General features: G+C 49.7%; 1 protein-coding gene across 7 annotated transcripts in view; it reads left to right on the top strand.

The window, feature by feature from the left end:
* Window positions 1-23,336, top strand: part of LOC121275851 (plectin-like) — a 253,127-nt gene that overhangs the window by 80,898 nt on the left and 148,893 nt on the right. For all 7 annotated transcript variants that reach the window (XM_041183572.1, XM_041183574.1, XM_041183576.1 and 4 more), the window contains exons 2-4: window positions 5,678-5,739; window positions 10,247-10,336; window positions 23,230-23,307. In XM_041183572.1, the coding sequence (XP_041039506.1) occupies window positions 5,678-5,739; window positions 10,247-10,336; window positions 23,230-23,307 (230 nt within the window). The remainder of the gene's footprint in view (window positions 1-5,677; window positions 5,740-10,246; window positions 10,337-23,229; window positions 23,308-23,336) is intronic.

Genomic DNA, 23,336 nt, shown 5'->3' on the forward strand with positions numbered 1-23,336 from the left:
ATGGGACAGTATTTGGCCGAGTTGGATTTGTCCTGCTTTTTGTGTACAGGACATACCTGGGCAATTTTCCACATTGCAGGGTAGATGCCAGTGTTGTAGCTGTACTGGAGCAGCTTGGCTAGGGGCGTGAAAAGTTCTGGAGCACAGGTCTTCAGTACTATTGCTGGAATATTGTCAGGGCCCATAGACTTTGCAGTATCCAGTGCTTTCAGCCATTTCTTGATATCACGTGGAATAAATTGAATTGGCTGAAGACTGGCATCTGTGATGCTGGGGACCTCCGGAGGAGGCAGAGATGGATCATTCACTCAGCACTTCTGGCTGAAGATTGTAGCAAATGCTTCAGTCTTATCTTTTGCACTGATGTGCTGGGCTCCTCCATCATTGAGGATGGGGATATTTGTGGAGCCTCCTCCGTGGAGCTGGCGTGAGCTGAATAGACCATAATTACCCTACGGGTGGAATTTTCCAAACCCCCCCTGTGGCTGCTTTAATGATGAGTTGGGGGGGGGGGGCGCGGTCAATGCAGCAGAAGCTGAAATATTGGTTCCCCACCGTGGTAAAATGACGATGGGAACGTGCACACTCGCCTGTCGTGTTGGATCACTATTCCCAGCAGAGGCCAGTGAGACCGTCTTGCATCCCGCTGAATGGATGCAGGTGAAGGAATCCCCTTCCTTCCCCCCTCCGTCCCATTGCCATGCCAGCAGCGGGATTTCACTCCAGTCCAGAACATGCCTGCACCAACATGGTGTGGCGATGTCAGGACTCAGCCTATGCAGATTGAGGCCTCCAGTGACCCTGGAACACCATGTGCAGCAGCGGGTGGGTCAGCATTAACCACATGGACCTTTGCGCTGCAGCAGCTTCCAGGAGGTGGATCTTCTATCTTCAATCGTGTGTCAGTTGAGGCCCAGGAGCGGTTAAATATGGCGTCCAGATATGAAGTGGTGTGAGTCATCCAGCCCACTCTGCCGAAACCCCCGACTGCCTCATTATTTAACCAGCATTGTGTGATACGGTGAAAATTCCCACCAGCCTTCACAGCAGCAAACCCTCCCTGTTCCCACCCCCACCACTGGACTTAGTCCCAAAATGGAAAATTCCATTCCGTATCTTTCCCACTAGATGGTGGCCTACAGAATGAGCACTGAGCAATGTCCTTTAGCTCGAAGCAGATAGATTCTGTCCTTGACCCTTTAGGACATCCTCCCCGTCTCCAGCACTGTAACATTCTCCTTTTATCAATACTGCCACTTTCTTTGTTTAATAATTTTCCTGAACACCTTATATCCAGGAATACTTAGTACCTAGTTCTGTCCTTTTTTGAACCAGGTCTCTGTTATAATCACAACAATATGTACCTTCCTGCACCTGCAGCTCACCAATCTTACTTACCACATCACCCGTATTCATATACATGTACAGTAAACATGAATTCGACCTTCCTGTGTTTCCTCTTACTCTGACTCTACATAATGCCTCACAATTTCTTCCTCTGGTGCTGACTCTCCCAATTATCAGTATAGCTTGTTTAGCCCATTTTCTATCCCTGTGCCTATAAACCCTCCCGCCCCCAACCCTCCTACCCCCAACCTTCCTCAGTCTTGTTGTTGTTACCTGGGAGTCCAACATTGGACAGGTTGAGTTGTTCAGGCCTGGTTAATATTCACTCCTGGACAATGTTCAGCATGGCCTAGCCGCTGCTGCTGACCCTCTGTCTGCTGTCCCCCTGCATTCTACCCTCTGCCCCCTGCCCTTCTTGCCCCCTGCCCTCGTGTGTGCACTGCGGAATGTGGCTGCTTGGTGTTTCTCCCTGATTCGTTCCTCAGTTTAGACTCAGACTGCCAGGTTTTGGAGGGGGCTGAGACCTCGCTTGCCCCTGTAGTGCCAGTCCCCAAACCAATCAGCGCACTGAGCATTACACCAGCAAAGAGCAAGGGCACACCCTCCCACTCTGTTCATGCTGCCAGCCTGTAATGACCTGCATTCTTGCAGCATTACTCATTCCCTGACTCAGTCTGTGGTCACCCCTTCCGGCTGGGCTGGGCTGGGCTGGGCTGGGCTGGGCTGGTTCACTGTCTCATGCCCTGAGACAGGATTCAGAAAGACGTGGTTCAGGGCTACCCTTTACTCTTCTCCAACACACAGTCCAAAAATGATCCTACAGTCTGGATCAGCAAGCTCTCTGATAGGCTGAATGGCGTTCACCGTTCAAACTCTGATTTGCTGCAACCCCGAGTGGTCACTGGGGCTGAGAGTAACATCTAGATCTGATTATTACTCCAAGTTTGCACAGTCTAGGTTTGATTATTACTCCCAGTGGGCACAGTTTGGGTTTGATTATTACTCCCAATGTGGATAGCCCAGGTTTGATTATTACTCCTAGTGTGCACAGTCTGGGTTTGATTATTGATGATTAACTAATCTACTGGAGTTTTCTGAGGATGTAACTCGTAGAATAGATAAAGGAGAATCGGTGGATTTGGTGTATTTGGATTTCAAGAAGGCTTTTGATAAGGTCCCACATAAGAGGCTAGTTGGCAAAATTAACGCACATGGGGTCAGGGGTAATATACTGGCATGGATTGGGGGTAATATACTGGCGTGGATTGGGGGTAATATACTGGCGTGGATTGGGGGTAATATACTGGCATGGATTGGGGGTAATATACTGGCGTGGATTGGGGATAATATACTGGCATGGATTGGGGGTAATATACTGGCATGGATTGGGGGTAATATACTGGCGTGGATTGGGGATAATACACTGGCATGGATTGGGGGTAATATACTGGCATGGATTGGGGGTAATATACTGGCGTGGATTGGGGGTAATATACTGGCATGGACTGAGAATTGGTTGACAGAGAGTGGGAATAAATGGGTCTTTTTCCGGATGGCAGGTGGTGACTAGTGGTGTACCACAGGGATCAGTGCTTGGGCCCCAGCTATTCACAGTATATATAAATGAGTTGGATGAGGAAACCAAATGCAATATTTCCAAGTTTGCTGACAACACAAAACTGGGCGGCATTGTGAGGTGTGAGGAGGATGCAAGGAGGCTTCAGGGCGATTTAGACAAGTTTTGTGTGTGGGCAAACACATGGCAGATGCAGTATAATGTGGATAAATGTGAAATTATACGCTTGTGTGTGAAAAACAGAAAGGCAGAGTATTATTTAAATGGTATATATGGGAAATGTGGATGTACAAAGGGATAGAACCATAGAATCATAGAACACTACAGCACAGAAAAACAGGCCATTCGGCCCTTCTAGTCTGTGCCGAAATATTATTCCGCGAATCCCATTGACCTGCACCTAGGTCAATAACCCTCCAGACCTCTCCCATCCATGTATCTATCTAATTTATTCTTAAAACTTCAGAGTGAGCCCACATTTACCACGTCAGATGGCAGCTCATTCCACACTCTCACCACTCTGAGTGAAGAAGTTCCCCCTAATGTTCCCCCTAAACCTTTCCCTTTTCACCCTAAAGCCATGTCCTCTCGTGTTTATCTCTCCTAATCTAAGTGGAAAGAGCCTACTCGCATTTACTCTGTCTATACCCCTCATAATTTTGTAAACTTTTCTCATATCTCCCCTCATTCTTCTACGCTCCAAGGAATAAAGTCCTAACCTGTTTAATCTTTCCCTGCAACACAACTCCTTAAGACCCGGCAACATCCTAGTAAATCTTCTCTGCACTCTCTCAATCTTACTGATATCCTTCCTGTAGTTAGGTGACTAGAACTGCACACAATACTCCAGAGTTGGCCTCACCAATGTCTTATACAACCTCACCATAACATTCTAACTCCTATACTCAATACTTTGATTTATGAAGGCCAGTATGCCAAAAGCTTTCTTTACAACCTTGTCTACATGTGACGCCACTTTCAGGGAATTATGTATCTGAACTCCCAGATCCCTTTGTTCCTCCACGCTCCTCAGTGCCCTACCATTTACTGTGTATGTCCTACCTTGGTTTGACCTTCCAAAATGTAACACCTCACACTTTTCTGCATTAAATTCCATCTGCCATTTTCTGGCCCATTTTTCCAGTTGGTCCAGATCTCTCTGCAAGCTTTGAAAGCCTTCCTCGCTGTCCACAACACCTCCAATCTTAGTGTCATCAGCAAACTTGCTGATCCAATTTACCACATTATCATCCAGATCATTGATATAGACAACAAACAACAATGGTCCCAGCACAGATCCCTGAGGCACACCACTAGTCACAGACCTCCAGTCTGAGAAGCAATCATCCACTGCAAAGATCTGGATGTCCTTGTACACCAGTCAATGAAAGTAAACAGGCAGGTGTAGCAAGCAATTAGGGAGGCAAATGGTACGTTGGCTTTCATTGTGAGAGGATTTGAGCTCAGAAGTAGGGATGTCTTACTGCAGTTATACAGGGCCTTGGTGAGACCACACCTGGAGTATTGTGTGCAGTTTTGGTCTCCCTACCTAAGAAAGGATATACTTGCCATAGAGGGAGTGCAGCGAAGGTTCACTAGGCTGATACCGGGGATGGCAGGACTGTTGTATGAAGAGAGATTGGTTTGACTGTGTCTGTATTCACTGGAGTTTAGAAGAATGAGAGGGGATCTGATTGAAACGTATAAAATTCTAACATAAGACAGACTGGATGCAGGGAGGATGTTTCCCCTGGTTGTGGAGTCTAGAACCAGGGGCCACAGTCTCAGGATACGGGGTGGGTCATTTAGGGCTGAGATGAGGAAACATTTCTTCACTCAGAGGGTGGTCAACCTGTGGAATTCTCTACCACAGAGGCTGTGGAGGCCGGGTCACTGAGTATATTCAAGAAAGAAATTGATAATTTTTTAGTTATTAGAGGCATCAAGGGGTATGGAGAGAAAGCGGGAATCTGGCGTTGAGATAGCGGATCAGCCATGATCATATTGAATGGCGGAGCAGGCCCGAAGGGCCGAATGGCCTACTCCTGCTCCTAGTTTCTGTGTTTCGCATTATTACTCTTGGTGTGAACACCCTGGTTTGATTATTACTCCCAATGTGGATGGTCCAGGTTTGATTGTTACTCCCAGTGTGCACAGCCCGGGTTTGATTATTACCCGCAGTGTCCACGGTCTGGGTTTGATTATTACTCCCAGTGTTCACAGTCCGGGTTTGATTATTACTCTCGGTGTGGACAGTCTGGGTTTGATTATCACTTCCAATGTAGATAGTCCAAGTTTGATTATTACTTTCAGTGTGAATATACCAGGTTTGATTATTACTCCCAATGTGGACAGTCCAAGTTTGAATATTACTCCCAGTGTGCACAGCCTGGGTTTGATTATTACTCCCAATGTGGACAGCCTGGGTTTGATTATAACCGTCATTGTGAACTGTCCAGGTTTGATTATTACTCTCGGTATGAACAATCCAGGTTTGATTATTACTCTCGGTATGAACAGTCTGGGTTTGATTCTTACTCTCGGTGTGGACAGTCCAGGTTTGATTATTACTCCCAATGTAGATAGTCCAGGTTTGATTAATTCTCCCAGTAGGGACAGTCTGGGTTTGATTATTACTCTGTGTGAAGAGGCCGGGTTTGATTATTACTCCCAGTGTGAACAGCCCCGGTTTGATCCTTACTCTGTGTATTCCATTTGGGGCAGGTTTTAATCAAATCCTTTTGTTATTTTCAGATGAACGGGACCGAGTGCAGAAGAAAACCTTCACAAAATGGGTCAACAAACACTTAATGAAGGTGAGTAAGGAGTTGGAGGGGAGGAGTGATGGGCAAGTGACAGAGGGAGGGGAACAAAATGGGGAGGGAGAGCGACAGAGTGAGTTAATGCAGAAAAATATCAAATGATATGTTTTGGTAGGAGGGACATAAAGAGAAAATACATAATAAAGGATTCAATTCTAAAGAGGTGCAGGAGCGGAGGGACCTGGGTGTAAAATGTGCACAGATCATAGAAGGTGACAGGACAGGTTGAGAAAGTATTTAATAAAGAATCCCCTTTATTAACAGGGGGAATAGGATAGAAAAACAAGGAAGTTATGTTAAACTTGTAGTAAACACAGGTTCCACTTTTCTGGAGTATCGTGTCCAGTTCTGGGCACCACACTTTAGGAAGAGTGTGAAGGCATTGGAGAGAGTGCGGAAAAGATTCACGAGAATGGTTCTAAGGAGGAATGGGGATTGAGGAGAGGGAACTCATTGAGAGTGGGTGAGTACAAGGAAATGGGACTGAGGGGAGGGAGCTCACAGTGAGAGAGAGGGAGAGAATGAGAGAGAGTGAGTGAGAGAGTATGGGATGTGGGCTTCGCTGGCTGGGTCAGCATGTATTGCCCATCCCCAGTTGCCCTTGAGAAGGTGGTGGTGAGCTGCCTTCTTGAACCGCTGCAGTCCATGTGGTGTAGGTACACCCACAGTGCTGTTAGGGAGGGAGTTCCAGGATTTTGACCCAGTGACAGTGAAGGAACGGTGATATATTTCCAAGTCAGGATGGTGAGTAACTTGGAGGGGAACTTCCAGGTGGTGGTGTTCCCATCTATCTGCTGCCCTTGTCCTTCTAGATGGTAGTGGTCGTGGGTTTGGAAGGTGCTGTTAAAAGAGCCTTGGTGAGTTCTTGCAGTGCATCTTGTAGATGGTACACACTGTTGCTACTGTGCATCGGTGGTGGAGGGAGTGAATGTTTGTGAATGGGGTGCCAATCAAACGAGCTGCTTTGTCCTGGACGGTGTCAAGCTTCTTGAGTGTTGTGGGAGCTGCACTCATCCAGACAAGTGAGGAGTATTCCAACACACTCCTGACTTGTGCCTTGTAGATGGTGGACAGGCTTTGGGGAGTCAGGAAGTGAGTTACTCTTCGCACAATTCCTTGCCTCTGACCTGCTCTTGTAGCCACAGTATTTATATGGCTAGTCCAGTTCAGTTTCTGGTCAATGGTAACCCCCAGGATGTCGATAGAGGAGGATTCAGTGACGGTAATGCCATTGAATGTCATGGGGCAATGGTTAGATTCTCTCTTGTTGGAGATGGTCATTGCCTGACACTTGTGTGGCATGAATGTTACTTGCCACTTGTCAGTCCAAGCCTGGATATTGTCCAGGTCTTGCTGCATTTGGACAATCATCAGCGAACATCCCCACTTCTGACCTTATGATGGAAGGAAGGTCATTGATGAAGCAGCTGAAGATGGTTGGGCCGAGGACACTACCCTGAGGAACTCCTGCAGTGATGTCCTGGAGCTGAGATGACTGACCTCCAACAACCACAACCATCTTCCTTTGTGCTAGATATGACTCCAACCAGTGGAGAGTTTTCCCCCTGATTCCCATTGACTCCAGTTTTGCTAGGGCTCCTTGATGCCACACTCGGTCAAATGCTGCCTTGATGTCAAGGGCAATCACTCTCTCCTCAGTTCAGGAGTTCAGCTCTTTTGTCCATGTTTGAACCAAGGCTGTAATGAGGTCAGGAGCTGAGTGTCCCTGGCAGAACCCAAACTGGGCATCAGTGAGCAGGTTATTGCTAAGCAAGTGTCGCTTGATAGCACTGTTGATAACCGCTTCTATCGCTTTACTGATGCTCAAGATAAGACTGATGGGGCAGTAATTGGCTGGGTTGGATTTGTCCTTTTTGTGTACTGGACATACCTGGACAATTTTCCACATAGCCGGGTAAATGCCAGTATTGTACCTGTACTGGAACAGCTTGGCTAGGGGCGCGGCAAGTTCTGGAGCACAAATCTTCAGTACTATTGCCGGAATATTGTCAGGGCCCATAGCCTTTGCAGTATTCAGTGTCTTCAGCACTTTCCTGATATCACATAGAGTGAATCGAATTGTCTGAAGACTGGCATCTGTGATGCTGGGGACCTCCGGGGGAGGCCGAGATGGATCATCCACTCGGCACTTCTGGCTGAAGATTGTTGCAAATGCTTCAATCTCTCCCAGAGAGAGCGATAGAGAGGGAGAATATGGGGGTGGGGGAATTGGACTAAAGGGAAAATCACTCTGTAATCTTGAGGATGTGGGGATGATGGTAAAACTCTTCTGATGTAAACCTCTGACTCTGAGAATTTAACCCATTGCATTCTGGTTGGAAATTCAAAAGTAAAATACTGCAGACACTGGAAATCTGAAATAAAAACACGAAATGCTGGAAATAGTCAGCAGATCTGGCAGCATCTGTGGAGAGAGAAACAGAGTTAACATTTCAGTTCGATGCTCTGACCCAGTGATCAAACCAGTGGTCATCAGATTGAAATGTTAATGCTGTCTCTCTCTTTCCCTTTCTCTGTCTCCCCATGCCTCTCTGTCCCCCTGTCTCTCTGACTCTCTCTTTCTTCTTTCTGTTTCCGTCTCTCTCTCTCTCTCTCTCTGTCTCTCTCTCTCTCAGTCTCACCCTCTCGCATTCTCTCTCTCTTTGTTTCTCTATCTGTGTCTGGCTCTCTCTCTCTCTGTCTCTCTCTTTGTCCCTCTGTCTATCTCCCTCTATCTGTTTCTCTCACTTTCTCTGTATCTCTCGCTCTCTACCTGTCTCCCCATCTCTCTCCCTCTGTCTTTCTCTCTCTCTGTCTCTCTCACACTCTCTGTCTCTCTCTCTCTCTCTCTCTCTTTCAAACTCTCTCTGTTTCTGCTTCTCTCTCTGTCTCTCTCTCCCACAAATTCTATCTGACCGACTGCTTCCAGCATTCGCTGCTGTTTGTGTTAGACTTGGAATTTGGCCTGTATACAAATATACTAATGTTTATACTGTTCTATTCTTTCTCTTCCCTTTCTCCTATACTTCCCTTCTCTTACCCTCTCTCGTTCTCTCAACTCACTCTCTCTCACTCTCTGCCTCTCTCTCACTCTCTGTCTCTCACTCTATATCTCTCTATGTTTCTTTATATCTCTCTTTATCTTCCTGTCTCTATCTCTTTGTGTCTCTTCACAATCTCTCGATCTCTCTCTCTCCTCGTCTCCTGCCTTCGGTCAGCACTGGAGAGCTGAGGTACGTTATCATCTCTGAATGTTACTGGTCTTGTGTGTGTTTCTTGCTGTCACAGTCCTGCTTTCTGACCTCCACTCCATGCACCCACCACCGCCCCACCATTCCCTGACAACCCACCAACACCCCCTCCCTGAACCCCACACTCACCCCTATCCAGCCTGTTTCCCTAACTCACACCCCAACCCCACCCCACTGGCTCCCCGGACCCTCCCTGCAACACCTGACCCTGTGCCACTCATTGCCCCCCTCGCTCGCTGACCTCCATGATCTGAAAACAAAGACATTGCTCCATCATTATTCGGTCTGCTGGCCTGAACATGGTGCATGCTGGGAATGTTGGTTGCTATGATTTTGGAAACTTGGCCTAGGCCAGGAATCAGAGAGAGCAAGAGAGAGAGTGTGTGAGACAGAGACTGTGTATCAGAGAGACAGAAAGAGCAAACGAGAAACTTGGCCTAAGAGAGAAACCAAGACTGGTCTCCAGACAGGTCTCAGGAGGTAGAAAGACTGGGCCTAGACCAAGTTACTGGAGAATGAGAGAGAAACAGGGACAGAGAGAAAAAGACTGGGCCCAAACTGGGTATTAGGAAAGAGAGAATGACTGGGCCCACCTGAGTTTGGGTGGGTCTGGGTACGGGTCGGGGGTTTGGGTGGGTCTGGGTCGGGGGTTTGGGTGGGTCTGGGTCGGGGGTTTGGGTGGGAATGGGTTGCGGGTTTGGGTGGGTCTGGGTCGGGGGTTTGGGTGGGTCTGGGTCGGGGGTTTGGGTGGGAATGGGTTGCGGGTTTGGGTGGGTCTGGGTCGGGGGTTTGGGTGGGTCTGGGTCGGGGGTTTGGGTGGGTCTGGGTCGGGGGTTTGGGTGGGTCTGGGTCGGGGGTTTGGGTGGGTCTGGGTCGGGGGTTTGGGTGGGAATGGGTCGGGGGTTTGGGGTGGGTCTGGGTCTGGGTCGGGGGTTTGGGTGGGTCTGGGTCGGGGGTTTGGGTGGGTCTGGGTCGGGGATTTGGGTGGGTCTGGGTTGGGGTTTGGGTGGGTCTGGGTTGGGGTTTGGGTGGGAATGGGATTGAATTTCCGCCAGTTTGTTGGTTAATTGAGTTTGAATGTCTGTTTACCTTGGGTTTGGTTTGGTGAGTTTTGGGGTTGATGTCCTGTTTGGAAATTGCGATTCTCGCTGCTGATGTGGGCTGTTGTTTAGCTCCGGTGATTTTCTATCTTGCTTTGGGATGGTTGTCACTGGTTATTGAAATTAATCTATGGATTGTGTTTGTCACAGGCACATCGTAGTATCGATGATCTTTATGAAGATTTACGAGATGGACATAACCTGATTTCTCTGCTGGAAGTTCTCTCGGGTGATTCCTTGGTAAGTCCCAAAAAGTAAAGATTTGTCCAGACTAACCCCAGCGTTTGCATTTCCCACTTTGCAGCAGATGGGCCATCCAACAGATTCGAAATCAAACTCAACAGCCTGGAACTAACCTTTCCAAATTAAGCAGCCCAGGCACACGTGATGCCACACACTCAGTCACGTCCCCTCACTGTGGGATCCGTCTGAGCAGTCATTCTCAGACCCCTGGAGTGGTCAATCTGAGACCCCGCACTGTGAGATCAGCCCGAGCGGTCATTCTGAGACGCCACAATATGGGATCCCCCTGGAGTGGTTACTCTGAGACCCCTCACTGTGAGATCGGCCCGAGCGGTCACCCTGAGACCCCACACTCTGAGATCGGCCCGAGCGGTCACTCTGAGACCCCAAAATATGGGATCCCCCTGAGTGGTCACTCTGAGACCCTTCACTTGGGATCTCCCTCCCGAATGGTCACTTTGAGACCCCTCACTGTGGGTTTCCCACTCCCCTGAGTGATCATTCTGAGAGCCCACACTGTGAGATCGGCCCGAGCGGTCACTCTGAGACCCCACACTGTGGGATTCCCACTCCCCCGAGCGGTCACTCTAAGACCCCATATGTGGGATAGTGTGTGATTGAGCATGTGAGGATGTGGGTTTTATCAGTGCCTGGTAGTGTGTTATCCTTTTGTACCTTTATTGCTCCCTCACTCTGCTGGTTTTGGTTTTATTTCATTTAACTTGAATCGCAGAGATTCATGTTGCTGATAACCCGGCCCTGAGGGGTGTAGGATGGAATAGGGAGGAAGGTGGTGAGAGCTTGGAGTGGGTTATTGGAGGATGAGAAGGAAGAACAGTAAGATAAAAACAGAATACTGCGGATGCTGGAAATCTGAAGAAGAGTCACACGGACTGGAAATGTTAACTCTGTTTCTCCACAGATGATGTCAGACCTGCTGAGTTTTTCCAGCATTTTCTGTTTTTATTTTATATTATTATAGAAGAAAGAACATTTGTTTGAGGGCTTGAGGCTTGGAGGTAGGTCGTTGGTAGGGGTCTTCGGTCAGGGTTACAATGCAAACGTATGATAGTCAATAAGGTACAAAATGAGGCCATTCACCCTATCGAGTCCATGCTAGCTCTCTGCCAAGCAATCCAGTCAGTGCCACTCCCCTGCTCAATCCCCAGCGCCCTGTAAGTTTATTTCCTTCTTGCGCCCACACAGTTTCCTTTTGAAATCCTTGATTGTCTCCGCTTCCACCACCTTCAATCGAGGTTATTACCACTCACTGTGTAAAAGAGTTCTTCTTCGTAGTCCCTTTGCATCTGTTCCCCAAGATCTCAAACCTGTGTCAATCCAGTTCTCGTACCATCAGTCAATGAGAACAGTTTTTCCTTGTCTTCCTTATCTAAACCTGTCATCATCTTGTACACCCCTATCAAATCCCCCCTCAATCTCCTTCGCTCCAAGGAGAACAGCCCCAGATTCTCCAACCTCACCTTGTAACTAAAATCCCTCATCCCTGGAACCGTTCTGGTAAATCCCCTCCTCATCCTCCTAAGGACACTCACATCCTTCCTAAAGTGTGGTGACCAGAACTGGTCACAAGACTCGAGTTGTGGCCTAACCAGAGCTATTTAAAGATTCAGCAGAACTTCCCTGCTTTTGTACTCAATGCCTCTATTAATGAGACCCACGATCCTGTACGCTTTGTTAACCTCTCTCTCAATATGTCCTGACACCTTCAAAGATGGATCTACATAGACCCCCAGATCCCTCTATCTCTGTGCACCCTTTAGAACTGTGACATTAAGGCTATATTGCTGCCCCATACCCTTTCTGCCAAAATGCATCGCCTCAGACTTCTCTGTATTAAATCCAGCTGCCACTTGTCTGCCCATTCTGCCAGCCTATCTATGCCCTGTTCCAGGTGATTCACACCATCCTCACTGTTAGCTACTCCTCCACATTTGGTATCATTGGCAAATATTGAGATTTTACTCTGTATTAGATCAGGAAATGGTCACATTGCGTTCAGGGCTCGGGGAGTGAGATTTGATGGGGATTTCAGGATTTTTCTAATTGAGATTTTTTGAAGGTCTTTTGCAGGAACACTGTCGGAGCTCAGTGACCCCAACAATCTCACTGGCCTCCACAGACAGAACTCATCGATTGATGGTTCTTGTTGATTAGAGTTGATTGGTCCTTACTTACACAGTTGATTATTTAGAGAGTTCTTACAGCAAGTTGTGGGTAGTTTAGATGCTGCTGGAGATGTTACAGGGCTCTGCTGGGATGGAACTAGAATTGGAGTTGGGATCCGTGTTATACCTTTCCTGGGTCAGTGCTTTTTGATGTTTTTCCTGCATTGTATTTGATCCTTTATCTTGTCTGCTAAAATGTACCCTTACCTCTGACCTTTGCCCTTTATCCTCTGGCCTGTGCCATTTCCTGCACTGCTCTTTCCGGGTAGCAGAAGGAACGGCATGTGATGAAGTATTTGCGACTGGTGAGTGTGTTTGCCTGGAATCTCGCTCAGCATGAAGGAAACAGGACTGTTTGTGAAGTATCTCCCAATTCACCTGGCCTATCAGCCCCTGGAACAGCAATGCCACTGATTGTTCCTGAGCCTCTGGATTAATCTCAAACCAAGTTCCAACACATCAAATGGCCAGTGCTAGAGAGACACAGCTGAACCCTGAACGTGGAAACCGTTGCAGTTCCATTGGGAGCTCAACTCTCTTGTTGGGAATAGGTGCCGGTGTTTCTGGAGATGCTTCATTAAAGTCTTGTGTCAGCGCTAACACATCTGCTAACTTCATGTGTGCTTGTGGTGATGTGGTTTGAGTGAGTGCTGCATGCTATCATGAGTCTCCATTGTAGATCAAAGAATGAACCAGCAGCTTACTCTGATATTATGATGATGTAGCAATGTGTGAAGGTTAGCCTGTTTGTCTGTGACTGCAGACTCCAGGCCACTGAGCGTCAAAGGTGTCAAATACCCCAGAGCTGTTGACACAGAAGCTGGGATGGGAATCCAGTTCAGTAGGTGAAAGGAAGGGGGGTGAGGTTGTGGATGGACAGGAAATTACGAGGATAATGCCCTGTCTTAAGAGTTGAAAGCCAGCTTCTTGCCATTGGAGAAGATTAGCTGGTTTACAAGGTACATTTACTATTGGAAACTGTCAGAGGTGGGATGGCATTGTTAGTTAAGGATGAAATCAGTGCGATAGTGAGAGAGGATATTGGCTTAGAAAATCTAGATGTAGAATCAGTCTGGGTGGAGCTAAGAAACGACAAAGGGTGGAAAACATTAGTGAGTGTTGTGTAGAGGCCTCCAAACAGTAGTAATAAGGGAGGGGACGGCATTAAACAGGAAATTAGAGATGTTTGTAACAAGGGAGCTACAGTGATCTTCAGTGACTTTACATATTGACTGGGCAAACCAAATTAGCAATAATACTCTGGCAGATGAATTCCTGGAGTGTGTACGAGATGTTTTTTTTATACCAGTATGTTGAGAAATCAACGAGGGAACAGGCTATCGTGGATTTGGTATTGTGCAATCAGAAGGGGTGAATTAATAATCTTGTTGTGTGAGGTACTTTAGGGAACAGTGATAGAATTCTTCACTAGGATGGAAAGTGAAGTATCCAATCTGAAACTAGGGTCCTAAATCTTAACAAAGGAAACTATGAAGGTATGAGGCACCAGTTGGCTAAGATAGATTGGGGAACTTCATTAAAAGGCGTAACAGTGGATAGACAATGGCTAATATTTAAGGAGCGAATGTACACATTGCAGCAGTTATACATTCTTTTCTGGCACAAAAACATAACAGGAAAAACGGCCTAACCATGTCTAACAAAAGAAATTAAGGATAGTATTAGATCCAAAGAGGAGTCATATAAAGTTGCAAGAATAAGTAGCAAGTCTGAGGAATGGGCGCAGTTTAGAATTCAGCAAAGGAGGACCAAGAGATTGATTAAGAGGGGAAAAATAGAGAATGAGAGTAAACTAACATAAAAGCGGTAAAAACAAAAAAACTGCGGATGCTGGAAATCCAAAACAAAAACAAAAACAGAATTACCTGGAAAAACTCAGCAGGTCTGGCAGCATCGGCGGAGAAGAAAAGAGTTGACGTTTCGAGTCCTCATGACCCTTCGACAGAAGTTCTGTCGAAGGGTCATGAGGACTCGAAACGTCAACTCTTTTCTTCTCCGCCGATGCTGCCAGACCTGCTGAGTTTTTCCAGGTAATTCTGTTTTTGTTTTTGTTTAACATAAAAGCGGACTGTAAAAGCTTCTATCAGTATGTAAAAAAAACAAACTAGTGAAGACAAATGTAGGTCCCTTACAGTCTGAAACAGGAGAATTTATAATAGAGAACAAGGAAATTGCAGAGGAATTAAAGAACTGCTTTAGTTCTGTCTTCATGGAGGAAGATACAAATAACTCCCCAGAAATACTAGGGAACCAAAGGGTCTAGTGAGGAGGAGGAATTGAAGGAAATTAGTATTACTGAAACAATAGTGCTGGAGAAATTGATCGGACTAAAATGTTGATATGCAAAGGGACCTGGGTGTCTTTGTACACCAATCACTGAAAGCAAGCATGCAGGTGCAGCAAGTAGCTACGAAGGCAAATGGTATATTGGCCCTCATTGCGAGAGGACTTGAGTACAGGAGCAAGGATGTCTTACTGCAGCTGTACAGGGCCTTAGTGAGACCGCACCTGGAGTATTTTGTGCAATTTTGGACTCCTTACCTAAGAAAGGATATATTTGCCATAGAGGGAATGCAGCAAACGTTCACCAGACTGATTCCTGGGATGGCAGGACTGTCATATGAGGAGAGATTGGGCCGACAAGGCCTGTATTCACTGGAGTTTAGGAGAATGAGAGGGGATCTCATTGAAATGTATAAAATTCTGACAGGGATGGACAGACTGGATGCAGGGATGATGGTTCCTTTGGCTGGGAGGGTCTAGAACAAGGTACCTCGGTCTCAGGATATGGGGTAGACCATTTAGGATTGAGATGAGGAGAAACCTCTTCACTCAGAGGGTGGTGAACCTGTGGAATTGTCTACCACAGAGGCTGTGGAGGCCAAGTCCCTGAATATATTTAAGAAGAAAATAGATAGATTTCTAGACACTAAAGGCATCAAGGGGTTTAGGGAGAGAGCGGGAGTGCAGTGTTGAGATAGAGGATCAGCCATGATCATAATGAATGGCGGAGCAGGCTTGAAGGGCCAAGTGGCCTATTCCTGCTCCTAGTTTCTATATTTCTGTTTGTATGAGCTGCCAGTGGCTGTCGAGGGTGAGTGTAAAACAGATGGAAGCAGACGTGAATCTTCATGGAGCTGTCACTGCTGCTTCCATACAAAGCCTAGATAATAAAGACAGGGTGGGGACTTCTGGTAAGAGCTAGCAATGATTTAGGATGGGATATACATCCCAACAGCTTCGAGTAAAAGATTTAACGGCAAATGTTGTACAGCTGTGTTTGGTGCAAATTATTGAGAGCTGGTTAAGAACGAGGGATTCCATTCTGAACCCCAGAGACTGTAACCAGAACTGAAGGGAGCATCAATCTGGGGATTATTTACCTAACAGGGAATTATTAAATGGAATCACGAAACATGTTTACTCAGTGGACCAAAGTACTTCCCATTGGATAGAGTCCCAATGGACCCAGATCCCTTCCCATTCACTCCCACTGCACACAATCCCAATTCCCTTCCCGCTCACTCCCACTGTACACAATCCCAATCCCCTTCCCGCTCACTCCCACTGTACACAATCCCAGTGGACCCAAACCCCTTCCGTTCACTCCCACTGTACACAATCCCAATGGACCCAAACCCCTTCCCATTCACCCCCGCTGTACACTATCCCAATGGACCCAAACCCTTTCCCGTTCACTCCCACTGTACACAATCCCAATCCCCTTCCCGCTCACTCCCACTGTACACAATCCCAATGGACCCAAACCCCTTCCCATTCACTCCCAATTTAAACAATCCCAATGGACCCAAACCCCTTACCATTCACTCCCACTGTACACAATCCCAATGGACCCAAACCCCTTCCCATTTACTCCCACTGTACACTATCCCAATGGACCCAAACCCCTTCCCATTCACTCCCACTGTACACAATCCCAATCCCCTTCCCGCTCACTCCCACTGTACACAATCCCAATCCCAAACCCCTTCCCGTTCACTCCCACTGTACACAATCCCAATGGACCCAAACCCCTTCCCGTTCACTCCCACTGTACACAATCCCAATCCCAAACCCCTTCCTGTTTACTCCCACTGTACACAATCCCAATGGACCCAAACCCCTTCCCATTCACTCCCACTGTACACAATCCCAATGGACCCAAACCCCTTCCCATTCACCCCCGCAGAACACAATCCCAATGGACCCAAACCCCTTCCCATTCACTTCCACTGTACACAATCCCAATGGACCCAAACCCCTTCCCTTTCACTCCCGCTGTACACAATCCCAATGGACCCAAACCCCTTCCCGTTCACTCCCACTCTACACAATCCCCTTCCCGCTCACTCCCACTGTACACAATCCCAATCCCAAACCCCTTCCCGTTCACTCCCACTGTCCACAATCCCAACTGACCCAAACTCCTTCCCATTCCTGAAGTTTTGATCCCATTGTAAGATTGTTTGGTCATCCATCATTGAGTAATACCAGGATTATGTCCTGTCAGACAAAAAACACACACACACACACACACAGATACATACCCACACACAGATACATACCCACCCCCACACACACACACACACAGATACACAAACACACACACACACACACACACACAGATACATACCCCCCACCCACACAGACACGCAGATACATACCCCCCCACGCACACACACACAGATACATACCCCCGCCGCCCCCCGCCCACACACACACACACACACACACACACACAGATACATACCTCCCCCACAGATACACACTGATACATACCCCCACCCCACACACACACACACACACACACACACACAGATACATAACCCCACACAGACACACACACACACACACACACACACACACAGATACATACCCCCCCCACACACACACAGATACATACCCACCCCACACACACACATACACACACACACACACACACACACACACAGATACATACCCCCCCACACACACACAGATACATACCCACCCCACACACACACATACACACACACAGATACATACCCCCCCCACACACACACAGATACATACCCCCACCCCACACACACACACACACACACACACACACAGATACATACCCCCCCCACACACACACAGATACATACCCACCCCACACACACACATACACACACACATACACACACACATACACACACACACACACACACACAGATACATACCCCCCCCCACACACACACAGATACATACCCACCCCACACACACACATACACACACACATACACACACACATACACACACACATACACACACACACACACACACACAGACACACACCCCCACACAGACACACACCCCCACACAGACACACACACACACACACACACAGATACATAACCCCACACAGACACACACACACACACACACACACAGATACATACCCCCCCCACACACACACAGATACATACCCACCCCACACACACACATACACACACACACATACATACACACACACACACACACACACACACAGATACATACCCCCCCCCCAACACACACACGGATACATACTCCCCCACCCACACAGACATGCAGATACATACCCCAGGCACACACACACAGATACATACCCCCGCCCCACCGCCCCCCCCCGCCCACACACGCGCGCGCGCACACACACACACACACACACACACACACACACACACACAGATACATACACCCCCCACACACACACTGATACATACCAACGCCCCCACACACACACACACTCACACACACAGATACATACCCCCACACAGACACACGCACACACACACACACACAGATACATACCCCAACACCGACACATGCACACACACAGGTACATACCCTCCCCACACACACACACACATACATACCCCCACACAGACACACGCACGCACACACACACACAGATACATACCCCCACACAGACACACGCACACACACAAATACATACCCTCTCACATACACACACACATACATACATACCCGCCACACACACACACACACACACAGATACATACCCCACACAGACACACACACACACACACACACACACACACACACAGATACATACCCCACACAGACACACGCACACACACACACACACACAGATACATACCCCACACAGACACACACACGCACACACACACACACATACATACCCCACACAGACACACGCACACACACACACACACACACACAGATACATACCCCACACAGACACACACACACACACACACAGATACATACCCCCACACAGACACACACACACACACACAGATACATACCCCCACACAGACACACAGACACACACGCACACACACACACAGATACATACCCCCACACAGACACACATACACACACACACACACACACACACACACACACACACACAGTTCATTCAGGCTGAATGTAATTTGAGAAAGCATTTCCTTGTTGGAGTTGAGTTGACAGTGGTTAAGGTCATTGTTTAAAGGGTGTGGTCTAAAATATTTATAGAGGCTGTGCAGCTGGTAGTTTGTCATTCAATGTGTGAGTAGATGAAGGACATAATTCATCCCCTGTGTGAGAGACTTGGCTGACTCATTATCTTCATTGTTTACCAGGCTGACATTTTGTATTGCTGAATGGGATGCGGGGAACAGGACATGAGCGTTTATTAGGAAGTCTCGAAGCAGCTTTGCTGCTCAGATATAGTGTTGACTCATTGCTGCAAAGTGAATTCGAGCAAATTGAGCAGTGGGTGATCCAGTGAACAATCAGGAATGGTGACCAGCCAGTCATTTAAAACGTCATTGAGTTCTGTGAGAGGCATTTACCCTCCCCTCCCACCGTCCTGTATCTCGCCCCCGACCTGTATCTCGCCCCCTTCCCGTATCTCGCCCCCTTCCCGTATCTCGCCCCCTTCCCGTATCTCGCCCCCTTCCCGTATCTCGCCCCCTTCCCGTATCTCGCCCCCTTCCCGTATCTCGCCCCGTCCCGTATCTCGCCCCCGTCCCGTATCTCGCCCCCGTCCCGTATCTCGCCCCCGTCCCGTATCTCGCCCCCTTCCCGTATCTCGCCCCCTTCCCGTATCTCGCCACCTTCCCGTATCTCGCCCCCATCCCGTATCTCACCTCGTCCTCCCCGTCCCGTATCTCGCCCCCGTCCCGTATCTCGCCCCCGTCCCGTATCTCGCCCCCGACCCGTATCTCGCCCCCGACCCGTATCTCGCCCCCGACCCGTATCTCGCCCCCGACCCGTATCTCGCCCCCGACCCGTATCTCGCCCCCGACCCGTATCTCGCCCCCGACCCGTATCTCGCCCCGTCCTCCCCGTCCCATATCTCACCCCGTCCCGTATCTCGCCCCCTTCCCGTATCTCACCCCGTCCTCCCCGTCCCGTATCTCACCCCGTCCTCCCCGTCCCGTATCTCACCCCGTCCCGTATCTCGCCCCCTTCCCGTATCTCGCCCCCTTCCCGTATCTCACCCCGTCCTGTATCTCACTTCGTCCTCCCCATCCCGTATCTCACCCCGTCCCGTATCTCACCCCGTCCCGTATCTCACCCCGTCCCGTATCTCGCCCCCGACCCGTATCTCGCCCCCGACCCGTATCTCGCCCTGTCCTCCCCGTCCCATATCTCACCCCGTCCCGTATCTCGCCCCCTTCCCGTATCTCGCCCCGTCCTCCCCGTCCCGTATCTCGCCCCGTCCCGTATCTCGCCCCGTCCCGTATCTCGCCCCGTCCCGTATCTCGCCCCGTCCCGTATCTCGCCCCGTCCCGTATCTCACCCCGACCTCCCCGTCCCGTATCTCGCCCCGTCCCGTATCTCACCCCGACCTCCCCGTCCCGTATCTCACCCCGTCCCGTATCTCACCCTGTCCTCCCCGTCCCGTATCTCACCCCGTCCCGTATCTCACCCCGTCCCGTATCTCACCCCGTCCCGTTTCTCGCCCCGTCCCGTTTCTCGCCCCGTCCCGTATCTCGCCCCGTCCCGTATCTCGCCCCGTCCCGTATCTCGCCCCGTCCCGTATCTCGCCCCGTCCCGTATCTCGCCCCGTCCCGTATCTCACGCCGACCTCCCCGTCCCGTATCTCACCCCGTCCCGTATCTCACCCTGTCCTCCCCGTCCCGTATCTCACCCCGTCCCGTATCTCGCCCCGTCCCGTATCTCGCCCCGTCCCGTATCTCGCCCCGTCCCGTATCTCGCCCCGTCCCGTATCTCGCCCCGTCCCGTATCTCGCCCCGTCCCGTATCTCGCCCCGTCCCGTATCTCGCCCCGTCCCGTATCTCGCCCCCTCCCGTATCTCGCCCCCTCCCGTATCTCGCCCCGTCCCGTATCTCGCCCCCTCCCGTATCTCGCCCCCTCCCGTATCTCGCCCCCTCCCGTATCTCGCCCCCTCCCGTATCTCGCCCCCTCCCGTATCTCGCCCCCTCCCGTATCTCGCCCCCTCCCGTATCTCACCGCATCCTGTATCTCACCCCCTTCCCATATCTCACCCCCATCCTGTATTTCACCCCATCTCGTATCTCACTCTCCCGTGACATCCCCACTGCTGAATCTCATCACCCTGAACTGCACTCCCTTACCCATATTTCACCCAACCTTGTGTATCTCACCCCCTACCCCTTATTTCATCCCCCTGTTCCTCAGCTTCCTTTCCTGGATCTTACCCCCCGCAGTCCCATTACTAACCCAGCTCCCAAATGACACAACCAAATTTCCATCCCCTCCTGTATCTCACCTTCCCCCGGTATCACTCCCCCCATATCTCTACCCCGCATATCTCTCCTCTCCATATCTCTCCCCTCCCCCTCGTATCTCACACTCCTGTATCTCTCCCCACAGTATTTCTCCCCCCATATCTCTCCTCCCGTATCTCTTTCCTCCGTTTCTGTCTCCCAATATCTTGCCCCTCCTCCCATATCTCACTCACCTCCTCAAGAATCTCATTTACCCCCCAAATTTCACTGGTCTTCTCCCAAACTGCACTTTCCCACCCCCCCTCAAATCTCACTACCCCCTCCCATATACTGTCTGGCTGCACATGGTATTCAGCGTGAGACTAATAGACATTACACATGGTGGTCAGTGTGGGACTGATGGACACTGCACATGGTGATCAGTGTGGGACTGATGGACACTGCACATGGTGGTCAGTGTGGGACTGATGGACACTGCACATGGTGGTCAGTGTGGGACTGATGGACACTGCACATGGTGGTCAGTGTGGGACTGATGGACACTGCACATGGTGGTCAGTGTGGGACTGATGGACACTGCACATGGTGGTCAGTGTGGGACTGATGGACACTGCACATGGTGGTCAGTGTGGGACTGATGGACACTGCACATGGTGATCAGTGTGGGACTGATGGACACTGCACATGGTGGTCAGTGTGGGACTGATGGACACTGCACATGGTGGTCAGTGTGGGACTGATGGACACTGCACATGGTGGTCAGTGTGGGACTGATGGACACTGCACATGGTGGTCAGTGTGGGACTGATGGACACTGCACATGGTGGTCAGTGTGGGACCGATGGACACTGCACATGGTGGTCAGTGTGGGACCGATGGACACTGCACATGGTGGTCAGTGTGGGACTGATGGACACTGCACATGGTGGTCAGTGTGGGACTGATGGACACTGCACATGGTGGTCAGTGTGGGACTGATGGACACTGCACATGGTGGTCAGTGTGGGACTGATGGACACTGCACATGGTGGTCAGTGTGGGACTGATGGACACTGCACATGGTGGTCAGTGTGGGACTGATGGACACTGCACATGGTGGTCAGTGTGGGACTGATGGACACTGCACATGGTGGTCAGTGTGGGACTGATGGACACTGCACATGGTGGTCAGTGTGGAACTGATGGACATTACACATGGTGGTCAGTGTGGGACTGATGGACACTGCACATGGTGGTCAGTGTGGGACTGATGGACACTGCACATGGTGGTCAGTGTGGGACTGATGGACACGACAAGGTGGTCCATGTGGGACTGATGGACACTGCACATGGTGGTCAGTGTGGGACTGATGGACACTGCACATGGTGGTCAGTGTGGGACTGTTGGACACTGCACATGGTGGTCAGTGTGGGACTGATGGACACTGCACATGGTGGTCAGTGTGGGACTGATGGACACTGCACATGGTGGTCAGTGTGGGACTGATGGACACAGCACATGGCGGTCAGTGTGGGACTGATGGACACAGCACATGGCGGTCAGTGTGGGACTGATGGACACTGCACATGGTGGTCAATGTGGGACTGATGGACACTGCACATGGTGGTCAGTGTGGGACTGATGGACACTGCACATGGTGGTCAGTGTGGGACTGTTGGACACTGCACATGGTGGTCAGTGTGGGACTGATGGACACTGCACATGGTGGTCAGTGTGGGACTGATGGACACTGCACATGGTGGTCAGTGTGGGACTGATGGACACTGCACATGGTGGTCAGTGTGGGACTGATGGACACTGCACATGGTGGTCAGTGTGGGACTGATGGACACTGCACATGGTGGTCAGTGTGGGACTGATGGACACTGCACATGGTGGTCAGTGTGGGACTGATGGACACTGCACATGGTGGTCAGTTTGTGAGCTTAAATTGACTCTAAGGGAGCTGCTATTATTCTGGAACTGAGTGACCAATGTCCTTTCTTCTCTCAGCCCCGTGAGAAAGGCCGGATGCGCTTCCATAAGCTGCAGAATGTGGGCATCGCTCTGGAGTACCTGAAGCACCGGCAGGTAAGATTCTGATAACTCAACAAGGGGAA

Source organism: Carcharodon carcharias, chromosome 3, assembly GCF_017639515.1.
Source record: "Carcharodon carcharias isolate sCarCar2 chromosome 3, sCarCar2.pri, whole genome shotgun sequence".
Lineage (NCBI taxonomy): Eukaryota > Metazoa > Chordata > Chondrichthyes > Lamniformes > Lamnidae > Carcharodon > Carcharodon carcharias.